Source organism: Microcaecilia unicolor, chromosome 1 (assembly GCF_901765095.1).
Source record: "Microcaecilia unicolor chromosome 1, aMicUni1.1, whole genome shotgun sequence".
In the NCBI taxonomy this organism is placed as follows: Eukaryota; Metazoa; Chordata; class Amphibia; order Gymnophiona; family Siphonopidae; genus Microcaecilia; species Microcaecilia unicolor.
This window is the reverse complement of record NC_044031.1, coordinates 547585806-547598211: the sequence shown is the minus strand read 5'-3', so window position 1 is coordinate 547598211 and position 12406 is coordinate 547585806. Positions and strand designations below refer to the sequence as shown.

At 47.0% G+C, this 12406-nt stretch overlaps 1 protein-coding gene across 1 annotated transcript in view; it reads left to right on the top strand.

Annotated features, from left to right (window-relative positions):
- STK3 (serine/threonine kinase 3) overlaps positions 1 to 1498 on the top strand; it is a 412802-nt gene extending 411304 nt beyond the window's left edge. Inside the window, exon 11 of the mRNA XM_030217172.1 lies at positions 1235 to 1498. Within this exon, the coding sequence (XP_030073032.1) occupies positions 1235 to 1393 (159 nt within the window). The 3' untranslated portion in view covers positions 1394 to 1498. The remainder of the gene's footprint in view (positions 1 to 1234) is intronic.
- Positions 1499 to 12406: the final 10908 nt, after the last annotated feature.

Genomic DNA, 12406 nt, shown 5'->3' with positions numbered 1-12406 from the left:
CACACATGTTTGAATTCCATTACCGTTTTTATCACCACCACCTCCCGCAGGATGGCATTCCATGTATCCACCGCCCTCTCCCTGAAAAAAATACTTCCTGACATTACTCCTGAGTCTGCCCCCCTTCAACCTCAATTCATGTCCTCTAGTTCTACCACCTTCCCGTCTCCGGAAAAGGTTTGTTTGCGTATTAATACCTTTTAAATATTTAAACGTCTGTATCATGTCACCCCTGTTTCTCCTTTCCTTCAAAGTATACATGTTCAGGTCAGCAAGCGTCTCCTCGTATGGTTTGCAATGCAAATCCCATGCCCTTTTTGTAGCTTTTTTGCACCACTTCCAGTCTTTTTACATCTTTAGCAAGATACGGCCTCCAAAACTGAACACAATACTCCAAGTGGGGCCTCACCAATGACTTGTAGAGGGGCATCAACGCCTCCTTTCTTCTGCTGGTTATACCCCTCTCTATGCAGCCTAGCATCCTTCTGGCCTTGGCCATCGCCTTGTCACATTGTTTCTTCACCTTCAGATCCTCGGACACAAATAGCCCAAGGTCTCTCTCCTGAGTCGAGGTTACTAAACTCTCTCCTCCTATTCGGTATCTCTCTTTTGGGTTTCTGCACCCCAAGTGCATCACTCTACACTTCTTGGCATTAAATTTCAACTTCTTGTTCTTAGATTTTGTTGAAATTTAAGAATTTAGAGTATTTTAAGTATACAGTAAGTTCCATCATATTTTTGAAAGAAAGTCTAAGTTAAGAAATGCTAGGTTGGTCTATAGTCACATGTAACAGCCATGTAGCCACACACCAATTAGATTACTGAATAGCAGAATGGGAATTGCTGCCGTTTTTACTTTAGTTTAATGGCACTGGCACACACTAGCTTAAATTATGTGCTCAGGTTTTAATTAGTACATTTTCTGCCTTGGCTGGAAGTTGCAGCTGAAGGTGCGAGACTGCTAATGAGTTGGAGTAGTAACTGTGACAGAAAGTTATTATTTTTCTTGTGTGTTCAAGAGCAGTACTGGCATAAAAAGGCTGAAGATGATGCCACTGAATTTTAGCATATCTTTAACATATTTGAGAAATGTTTTATGTGCTCAGTATTTTTGTCTTCTCTTGTGTTTACTTTTATTTCAAGGAAAATAATACTACATGCTAGCATCAGTTTTCCTGTTGTAATGAGGTTTAAAGTACAGAAATGTAAATTTACTTTTTTTTTTCCTCCGCAGTTAAAAAATCTGAGTTTTGAAGAGTTACAGATGAGATTAAAAGCTCTGGATCCCATGATGGAACGAGAAATTGAAGAGCTGCGCCAGAGGTACACAGCTAAGAGACAACCCATTTTGGACGCAATGGATGCCAAGAAACGAAGGCAGCAAAACTTCTGAATGTCTTCTGTTGTCACACAGAAATCACATTTTTGCTCATAGGGACAGCACGATACTATATTGCATAGTTATGAGACTGTAAAATGGGGGGAAAAAAACAATACTTTTGACACTCTGACAGTAAAACAACCGTTTTGTTGTTCTCCAACCTCAAAAGCATTACAGTAACTATATCACTACTTTTTCTGAAAAAAGGGAAAAATTAATAGACTAGAATTTCAAAATGATATTTTTATAATCTCCCTTTGAAGGAAGTTTTGTGCAGCTGAAGATAAGAGGTCATACATAATTAGAATGATATTTTTGAGGGAGGAGGGGATCACCATTTTTCTTATTTTTTTTACTTTTCTTCAAAATTCAAATTCTATTAAAAATGGTTCTGCTGTCTGTTTTAGTAGGTTCCCTTGGCAGTCATTTTGAATGGTACTACTTTCCTGATTTTTCTAAATCAAAAACAGAGAAAAATCTCTTTTCTTAATGTAGCAAAAGAAAGACAGTGTTTCCTTTCTTTTGTTGATTCCATTTACTTCTTTAAGGGACACATCAGTGACCTAAGAGATTTTGTGTGCCTCTTTACCTTTCACTGCAGTTTGTCGTGCATCAGGTCTTTGTCTGCACCAGAGTTTTGCTGAATGTGTTCTGCATTGCAAGTTCATGTTCAATATGCAATGAAGATCAAAAAGTGTTTGGTGATTGTGAAACTCTGCAGTTCTCTGTGCTGGCATATTCTTACTTCTCTTTTAGAAGAATATTTATTATACATACTTCTGGTGAACATATTTATTTTTATGATGATTTGCTAGTTTTATTTTTGAGGAGTTTTAGGTGAGCAAGTAGGGTAAAAGCTTAATAGAAGTTTGTTTTAGGGGTGCTATACAATAGAAGCCAGCTTCCTGATTCCTCTTTCAAAGAAGTATTATCCTGATAAACAGGATCTGCTGGTGATATTTTTTTCCGTGTTCAGCTTAAGTATACGAGGCATGTAGGGTAATTTGCAACTGTTTCTTAGCTACTTTAATGCACTTTTGGGACTGTTCACTAAAGATATGCCCATTCCAGTCATACACAGGTCCTAATGCATCTGTGATTTTAGCAGCTACTCCACACAGAATCCTGAATTTTCAGTGTGTTTATAGTAACCTCTGTAGCTATTCTCAGGCACTGAACAGGACTATTTCAAATACAATTTGTGCAGATTGTGCCTTCTGTCTGAAGAAATAAACTTACTAGATGACCCTCAGGTCAGCTATTTAAAATTTTAAGTAAACAGATCTAGCTGAAACTCCAGAAGCAACAGAATTTGTTTTCCTTTGTAACCATAACTCCACCTGTTCTTTAACAGGGCTGCTGATGTGGAAAGATCATTTGATGTCTCTTTCCTAGGAACTGTAAATACTTCATTGTCTTAAAGCACCAGGGGTTATTCATCCAGTCCAGAGACTAGGCTAGTTGACCTGTACTTTCTCTCTAATTATGGTACAAATTCAGTGGAACATTCATTGGACCATTCCACTGTAAGCCATAGGATAATGGCCTCCCGGTAGAGGTTATGGTACAAGGACTGTGTCAGAATTTTAGAAAGCGTGGAACAGGCACATGGGATACCTTAGGAAAAGGAGGAGTTACTGAGGAGGGGCAGACTGAATGGGCCATTTGGCCCTTATCTGCCATCATGTTTCTATATGTACGTGTCCCAATCTTTGTAAAATCAGATACAGTCTTTGTCTTCACCACCTTTACCGGGAGTCCATTTTGCAAATTCACCACCGGGTGTCCATTCTGCAAATTCACCACCCTTTCCATGAAGAAGTATTTCCTTAGGTTACTACTGAGTCTGTCCATTTTCCCTTCTTCCCAGAGCTTCCTTTCAATTGAAGGAGACTCACCCATGCATTTATGCCACAAATGTATTTATATGCAAAAATGTGATCTTAGAATCTCTAAATCAATCATGTTCACAAAAAAAATTTCCTTTATTCTCAGTGCAATTAATATCTCATTTTAGGGACCATCAGAAGGTGGATAGAGTCCAATGCTTAGTTGTATCTTGACTCTTTCTTCTCACACCTATTTTCATCATCAGTCCTTTTTTTTTTTTGCATTATATATAAAATTATTTCCACTAGAAATATTCTTTTAGTATTTATTATTTTCACATTCAAATGTCACTTATCTTAGAGAGCTTCTCTTCAATGATTTCTTATACAGTTTAACAGTAACCCAGTCTTTGCAATAACCGAATACCACTTTTGTACTTCCTCCTATCAATGTCTCCCCGCCCCCTTATTTTTCCATATTGGCTATTTTTTTCTTCCATTTGCATCTTTGCTTTCCTGACTTCTTTACCAGTTTCTAGATATTGTCGCCTGTCTTCCTTTTTCTCTGGTCTCTTATGGTTTATGAAGGTCATTATTATGCACTAGCTGACAGGAATGAACTTACCACCACCTCAAAGGGCGCTTTCATTGTTTGCAGGACAGACCACCCCAATGACCATCCCTACCTTCCCCTGACACAATCCCCACACCCTCGATAACCATTGTAGTTTCCCAACAATTTTTGCACCCCCTTCCCAAAAACCTGTACCCTCAGACCTTTGAACCCCACCCCCAGAAGTCTCCCCATCTCCTGAGACTTATCCAAGGGTCAGCATTGGTGGTTAAGTGGTCCCAGATGGCAGCAATCCCCTCCACTGCTGCCCAGGTCGGCAGCCAAACCCAAAATGGCAAGAATGACCCTAGGTGATCTGGTAGAGCAAGGTTTGAAGATCCTAGGGGGCAGTTTTTCGAGAAGGGAGGGGCTGGTTGTACTGGTGCCATCATGTTAAACGGGGGTTTCAGGGCTCTTATGAAGGAGTTCTGAGTGTCAGGGTAGTGATTGGAAGGTCAGGGTTCAGCTGGGTGGTGTATGGATTGTGTTGTGGTTCTGCACTGCCAATGGGAGATGGGATTTTGTCACGGGTCTGCACTGGCTATCGCGAATGCTGGACCTGATGGGGAGAGATATAGGGGGGGGGGGGGGGATGTGGACCAATTGTTATTGCCCCAGCCAGCTGTCATTGTGACAGTTAATCCCTGGGGCTGCATTACATGCCTAGGCCAATATCACAGAAGGCCCTCTCTATTGACCCAGGCATGTAATGCAGTACCCATGCGCTGTGTGCCCCCTGCATTTACCGCACAACCTTTGCAGTTACTGCATGTTAGTTTCTGTGTTAAATGTGGTAGCTGCAAACTTATCGTACTTTAGTAGAAGGGCTCTTAAATTAGGGATCTGTAATTCAGATAAGGAGAAGAGAACAACTATTGGGACATCATAACCAAGGGTATAACAGAAACAATCAGATATTAGGTACTGGTCCTATAACGAACACATTTACATTTGAGATCCCAGGACAGGTTTTCATTTCTTTCTTTCACTGTGAGTACACTATTTTCAAGAAGGCATTCTAATTTGCAAACCAAAGAAGTTCAGTATTCAGTAAAACAGCACTAGTTATCCAGATAACTTTATTTGGATAACTTCAGCCAGATATTGAGTGGGAATTAACCGGTTAAATTCACTCCCCCTGATATTCAGCCAGCAGTGGTCAGCGTTTTTTTAAACTTTGATTGTCGCTGGCCAAATTAGCCCTGGATATTCCATTCTAGGCCATATGTGGGCACTGGCGTTGAAAAACTGTGGCTAATTTTGTTGGGGCTTGCCACCAGAGCTTATGCGGGTCCCGGCCAATATCCAGTCAGACCCACTTAAAAGTGTTATGCTGGCCCAGAGTGAATATTGGCTGGGATCTACATAACTTTTTTCTCCCCCAGCCCATGAGTCAGCAACCCCTCCCACCCCCCAGGAATGACCCCCCAACGCCTCACCACCCTGTGATCTGAGCCGGGCCTACCTTTCCTCCCTGGTGGTCCAGTCGGGTTGGGAGCAGAAGCAAAGTCCTCTAACACCTGCCCCTTACCGCTGCTTAGAAAAAATGTCTGCCATGATCTTTCGCAGCTACTTGCTTGCAGCCATTTTATCTGAGCAGCAGCAAGGGACAGGAGTAAGGAGGCTTTTCTTCTTCCCCCAACTCCACTGGACCACCAGGGAGGAAAGGTAGGCCCAGAGGGAGCCTACCTGAACTGTGGGGGTGGGCTGGGGGAGGAAGAAGAGAGAAGTTCAGTGGAGGAGTGGCCTAGTGGTTAGGGTGGTGGACTTTGGTCCTGGGGAACTGAGGAACTGAGTTCGATTCCCGGCACAGGCAGCTCCTTGTGACTCAGGGCAAGTCACTTAACCCTCCATTGCCCCATGTAAGCCGCATTGAGCCTGCCATGAGTGGGAAAGCGCGAGGTACAAATGTAACAATCAGCAGGGGGGCTTTTGGGGGGGATCAGGGGGCAAAAAACACCCCCCAAAGTTATGCAGGTCCTGGCTAGTATTCAGTGCTGGGGCCCACTTAGCTAAGCGGGTGAAGTTAGAACAGATTTTGAACTGTCTTAAATTCACCCGTTTAGATATGTGGGTCATAGCACTGAAAATTGCCAGCACCTGCATAACCCCGGCTCCTCCCTAATGCTATTCCCTGTACTGCCCCTGACCTGAGCACTTTTTTTGTGCCTGGTCAAAGGCAATATTCAGCGGCACTTCCCGCTTTAGTGCCACTGAATATCATGGGTTAGGCGGTGGTATGCGATTTAAGTGGGCAGGAGCCTCTTTTGCCTGCTTCAATCGCTGTGAATATCGGCCCGACTATTTACTAATGCTCAGTGCACAATAATGGTATTACTACATGTTATAAGCCACAAAGCCTATTGCATAAAGTAGACTTTGCAGTAGATAACATGTATGATATTGTTACTGTACACTGAACATTCTCTGAGAACAAGCAGGCTGCTTGTTCTCACATGTGGGTCGACGTCCGCGTCGGCCCGGGAAACCGGCAATTTTGCCAGCAAAATATTTAAAAAATTTTCCAGAGTCTTCTGGCGTGCGCGCACCACGCATGCATGGCTGTCTTCCCACCCGTCGCGTGAGCGTTCCCACTCAGTTATTTTTTCTCCGCGGTGAGGTTCGGTCGAGTTTTCCTTCTCTCAGGCCCGGAAAAGAGTTTTCTGCATTGTCTTTTTCTTTTTTTCTTTCTCTTTTCTTAGAATTTACAATTAAAAAAAAAAAACCTCCCGTAATGGCTGCGGAACGACCAACTCATGCTGGGAGCAGTGAGGCATCGAGTGGGTCTCCACCTGTCTCGAGGCCTCCTGTTATGCAGGCCCCCAGGACCGACCCGGCCCCGAGAAGACGTGAGGATTTCACGTCTTCCTCATCGGTACCGAGGAGTCTCAATGATGGGCGAAGGCAAAGAAACACCATCATCGTTCTCCTTCGACACACAGTGCCGAGAGCTCCGGAACGTCGAGGGATTCGGCACCTGAGAAGCGTCTGCGCCGAGAGGATCGCTCCCCCTCTATTCAGGAGGTGCCGATGCGTCGGTCTAGCAGCCCGGTACCTGCTCCAGAGCCTAGACAGATTCTGCCACCGGCTCCTTTACCGACCCTGCAGCCTTGTCCGATGGCGGCTCTCGACAAGCGCATCAGGGCCCTGCTTCCAGAGTTTCTGGAAGGGTTACTGTGCCAGGCTGTTTCGGTGTCGGGGGTGCTTGCGCCTTCCGTACTATCTCTGGCCCTTCGCCTGTGGTGAGGTCCCCGACCTTGGTGCCGCCTGCGGCATCGGTGTCGGCTACCACCCAGGTCAACTCTAGTTCGATGTCGGTGAAGCTTCACTGGAGTCCAGGCGGGTGTCGAGGCAGGCTCAGTTACAGACTACTCTGAGAGATGTCTTGTCCGATACTGAAGGTGAGCGCTCATGGGAGGAAGAGGAGGATCCCAGGTACTTTTCTTCTGACGAGTCTTTTGGGATTCCTTCTGAACCTTCCCCTCCACCAGAAAGGAGACTGTCTCCACCGGAGAGTCTATCCTTTACCTCATTTGTCTGGGAAATGGCTGCGGCTATTCTCTTCCCTATGGAGGTTGAGGATGAGCCCAGGGCTGAGATGCTCGAGGTCCTGGATTATCCTTCTCCACCTAGAGAGGCTGCAATGGCTCCTTTGCACAATGTACTGAAGGAAGTCCTTATGCGAAACTGGTCGTTCCCTCTGTCTAAGCCCGTGATCGCGAAAAGAACTGAATCACAATATCGGGTCCACGGGGAACCTGGATTGATGAAGTCTCAGCTACCTCACAATTCCCTGGTGGTGGATTCCGCTCTCAAAAGGGACTATGCCTCAGCGGCCCCAGGCAGAGAATCTAGAACCTTGGACTCCTTTGGAAGAAAGGCATATCAGGCTGCTATGCTCGCTGCCAAAATCCAGACATACCAGCTCTTCACGAGCATCCACTTGTGGAACTCGGCAGGGCCACTGAGAGACTGGGCCGGGCCCGGGACAAGGCCGCCCCTGCCCCCCCCCCCCCCCCCCCCCCCCCACTGCCGGGCCCTTGCATTATATGTAGATCCTTCAAGAGGTAGTGTGTCATGATTTAGGCTCTACACCTTTTCTGATGTTTTGGTGCCACCTCAGTAAAGCCAAAACACAATCTCTCCACTGCAAAACACTATACACAAACTTGTGCAAAAACCCACTCATAACCTTACCAAATCATAACAGCATAACAGCACTAATTCCAAGGACAGGATGAACTACAACCTTATGCGTGGAAAGGCAGCACTATAATTACACCGGGCTCTAAAACACCAGTGCACAACCTAATGAAAAACAAAACAAAAAGGGCTGCAAATACTACACACTAGCAGAATACTGTACCTTGATCACACATGAAAAACACATGGCAACAGATATGACACAAGGAACTAGAAATAAAAAAATATGAAGGCAAAATACTGAACTAGAAAGTTACCTCAGGAAGTCAGACTCAGCATGCAGCAATACTAGAAAAATTGAAACTTGCATGAAAAATATCACAGATACATATTTCCAAAAGCTGACATATTCCAATTAATAAATTCTGAATAAAATACTTTTTTCTACCTTTGTTGTCTGATCATAGTTTTTCTATTCGCTTTGGTCCCATCTTCTGTTTTATGCAGTGTCTTCTTTCCATTTGATATTTTTTCTCTCACCATCCTCCTGTGTCCTTATGCGTCCTGTCTACCATCTGTAGCCTGTCCCTATCCTTCCTCAAGTTTCGGCATCTGTCCTGAAAGTGTTCCAATCCAGCCCTTAAATTGAGCATTTCTCTTCACTCCCCTCCCCTCCATCCATGTGCATGTACTTCCTGTCTTCCCTCCCCTCCATCCATATCCAGCATTTCTCCTCTCTTCCTTTTCCCTCCATCCGTGTGCATCTCCTTCCTTTGTCTTTCCTTCCCTTCATCCTTGTCCAACATTTCTTCTCTCTTCCCTCCCCTCCACTCCATCCATCCATGTTCAGCATTTTCCTCTCTTCCCTTCCCTCCATCCATGTGCATCTCCTTCCTGACTTCCCTCCCCTCCATCAATCCATGTCCAGCAACTCCTCATTCTCCCCTGGCCTCTCCTCCATCCAACCATATCCAGTAAATTTCCTGTCTCCCCTGTCCCCTCCAATCATCCATCCATGTTCAGCAGTTCTCCTCTCCCTTCTGCCCTGCCCTCCTGTCCAGCAATCTCTTCTCTCTCCCCCCTGCCCTCTTGTCCAGTGATCTCTTCTCTCTCCCCAATGCCCTCTTGTCCAGTGATCTCTTCTCTCTCCCCCTGCCCTCTTGTCCAGCAATCTCTTCTCTCTCCCCCCTGCCCTCTTGTCCAGCAATCTCTTCTCTCTCCCCCCTGCCCTGCCCTCTTGTCCAGCAATCTCTTCTTTCTCCCCCCCCCCCCCCCCGAGATCCAAGGCCCCTCTACTACTGCTTATCATTTCTATAGCGCTATTAAAGTCCCTCCCTCCCTCTGAGATGCAAGGCCCCCCTCTCCTTCCGTCCATCCAACCGAATTCCAAGGCCCCCCTCCGTCCCTCCCTCCGAATTGCAAAAGCGATCTTGTTCTTACTTCATCAGGGGTTGGCAAGAGCAGCATGCAGAAGAGAACGCAGTGAAAAACGTGCAGGCTTCCGCTTCAGCCTTCCCTCGTTGTCTGTCTCTCAGCTCTGGTCCCGCCCTCAAAGGCGGGACCAGAGCTGAGAGACAGACAACGAGGGAAGGCTGAAGCGGGAGCCTGCACGCTTTTCACTGCGTTCTCTTCTGCATGCTGCTCTCGCCAACCCCCGACGAAGTAAGAACAAGATCGCTTTTGCAATTCGGAGGGAGGGACGGAGGGCGGGCCCTGGGAGTCGGACGGAGGGGCGAGCACCCACAGACTCGGCGCCGGGCCCCCCTGGTGGCCCGGGCCCGGGGACTTTTGTCCCCCCTGTCCCCCCCTCTCGGCGACCCTGGAACTCGGTGAGGCAACTGTCTAGCTTGGTTGATGCACTCCCTCCGGAGCAGGCCGAGCCTTTTCACCAGGTGGTCAGTCAGCAGAAGGCGTGTTGAAAATTCCAGGCCAGGGGTACGTTTGACACTTTAGATGTAGCATCCAGAATCGCTGCCCAAGGTATAGTGATGTGCAGACTCTCATGGCTGCGTGTCTCTGACCTGGATCATTCGGTCCAGCATTGGGTGGCGGATGTTCCTTGCCAGGAGGATAACCTTTTTGGTGAGAAAGTAGAGGATCTGGTTGACCAGCTTAAAAAGCACAATGATGCTATGGATTCTCTCTCCCGCCAGGCATCTTCTGTTACTACCTCCTCATCTAGGAGGTTTTTTGGAGGGAAAAGGAATGCTCCCTGTACCTATGCTAGGCGCAGGTACACTCCTGCTTCTCGGCAGCCTGTCCAGGGTCAGTCCCAGCACGCTCGTTCTCATCAACAGCGTGCGCCTAAGGCCTTCGGCTCCCCAGCAAAAGCAAGGGACAGGCTTTTGACTGGCTCCAGTTCAGCATAGCCTTAGAAAAAGTGACGACTTTCCGGTCGGGGGGAGGTTGATATTTTTTCACCAAAGGTGGCCTCTCATAACCTCCAATCGATGGGTTCTTCAACTAGTCCAGTCAGGGTACACCCTCAATCTGGAATCCAAACCTCCAAATTGTCTACCGGGAGCTCATTCTTACAGTTCCCAGCACAAACAGGTACTTGCAGAGGAACTCTCTGCCCTTCTACAGTCCCAAGCAGTCAAATCCATTCCGCCAGGGGAAGAAGGGCTGGGATTCTATTCCAGGTATTTCCTTGTGCAAAAGAAAACAGGGGGGATGCGCCCTATCCTAGACCTAAGGGCCCTGAACAAATTTCTAGTCTGAGAAAAGTTCAGGATGGTTTCCCTGGGCACCCTTCTTCCCATGATTCAGGAAAATGATTGGCTATGCTCTCTGGACTTAAAGGATGCTTACGCCCACATCTCGATACTCCCAGCTCACAGGAAGTATCTTCGATTTTGGCTAGGAACACAGCACTTTCAGTACCGTGTACTGCCTTTTGGCCTGGCGTCTGCGCCCAGAATGTTTACCAAATGCCTAGCTGTAGTCGCAGCATCGCTATGCAGGCTGGGAGTGCATGTGTTTCCTTATCTCGACGATTGGCTGGTGAAGAGCACCTCAGAGGAGGGTGCTATGGAGTTCATGCGAATGACTGTTCGGGTGCTAGAGCTACTGGGGGTTTGTCATAAATTATCCCAAGTCCCATCTCACCCCAGTCCAAAAATTGGAATTCATTGGAACTCTGATGAACACTCAGACAGCTCGAGCTTACCTTCCCTAGGCAAGGGCAGACAACCTTCTGTCCCTGGTGTCCATGGTTCGATCGTCCCAGCAGGTCACGACTCGGCAGATGTTGAGACTTCTGGGGCACATGGCCTCCACAGTTCATGTAACTCCCATGGCACGTCTACATATGAGATCAGCTCAATGGACCCTAGCTTCCCAGTGGTTTCAAGTTGCGGGGGATCTAGAAGATGTAGTCCAACTGTCCACAAGCTTTCGGAATTCTCTTCAGTGGTGGACGATTCAATCCAATTTGGCCATGGGGCGACCATTCCAAGTTCTTCAGCCACAGAAAGTGCTGACGACGGATGCATCTCTCCTGGGGTGGGGAGCTCATGTAGATGGGCTCCACACTCAGGGAGCCTGGTCCTTTCAGGAAAAAGGTCTGCAGATCAACCTCCTGTAATTAAGAGCGATCTGGAACACTTTAAAGGCTTTCAGAGATCGGCTGTCCAACCAAGTCATCTTAATTCAGACAGACAATCAGGTTGCCATGTACTACACCAACAAGCAGGGGGGGCACCGGATCTCGCCCTCTGTGTCAGGAAGCCATTCAGATGTGGCTTTGGATATGCCCTCACAGCATGTTTCTCCAAGCCACTTATCTGGCAGGTGTAAACAACAGTCTGGCCGACAGACTGGGCAGGATAATGCAACCTCACGAGTAGTCTCTGAACATGGGTGTAGTCCGCAAGATCTTCCGAGCGTGGGGGTACCCCCTCAGTGGATCTTTTTGCCACTCAGATCAATCACAAGGTCCCTCAGTTCTGTTCCAGGCTTCAGGCCCATGACAGACTAGCATCAGATACCTTTCTCCTGCATTGGGGGACAGGCCTTCTGTATGCGTATCCTCCCATACGTCTATTAGGGAAGACTTTGCTGAAACTCAAGCAAGACCGTGGAACCATGATCCTGATAGCACCTTTCTGGCTGCATCAGATTTGGTTTCCTCTTCTTCTGGAGTTGTCCTTTGAAGAACCGTGGAGATTGGAGTGTTTTCCAACCCTCAGAACGAGGGGTCGCTTCTTCATCCCAACCTCCAGTCTCTGGCTCTCACGGCCTGGATGTTGAGAGCTTAGAATTCGCCTCCTTGGGTCTTTCAGAGGGTGTCTCCCAAGTCTTGCTTGCTTCCAGGAAAGATTCCACAAAGAGGTGTTACTCTTTTAAATGGAGGAGGTTTGCCGTCTGGTGTGACAGCAAGGCCCTAGATCCTCTCTTGTCCTACATAGACACTGCTTGAATACCTTCTACACTTGTCAG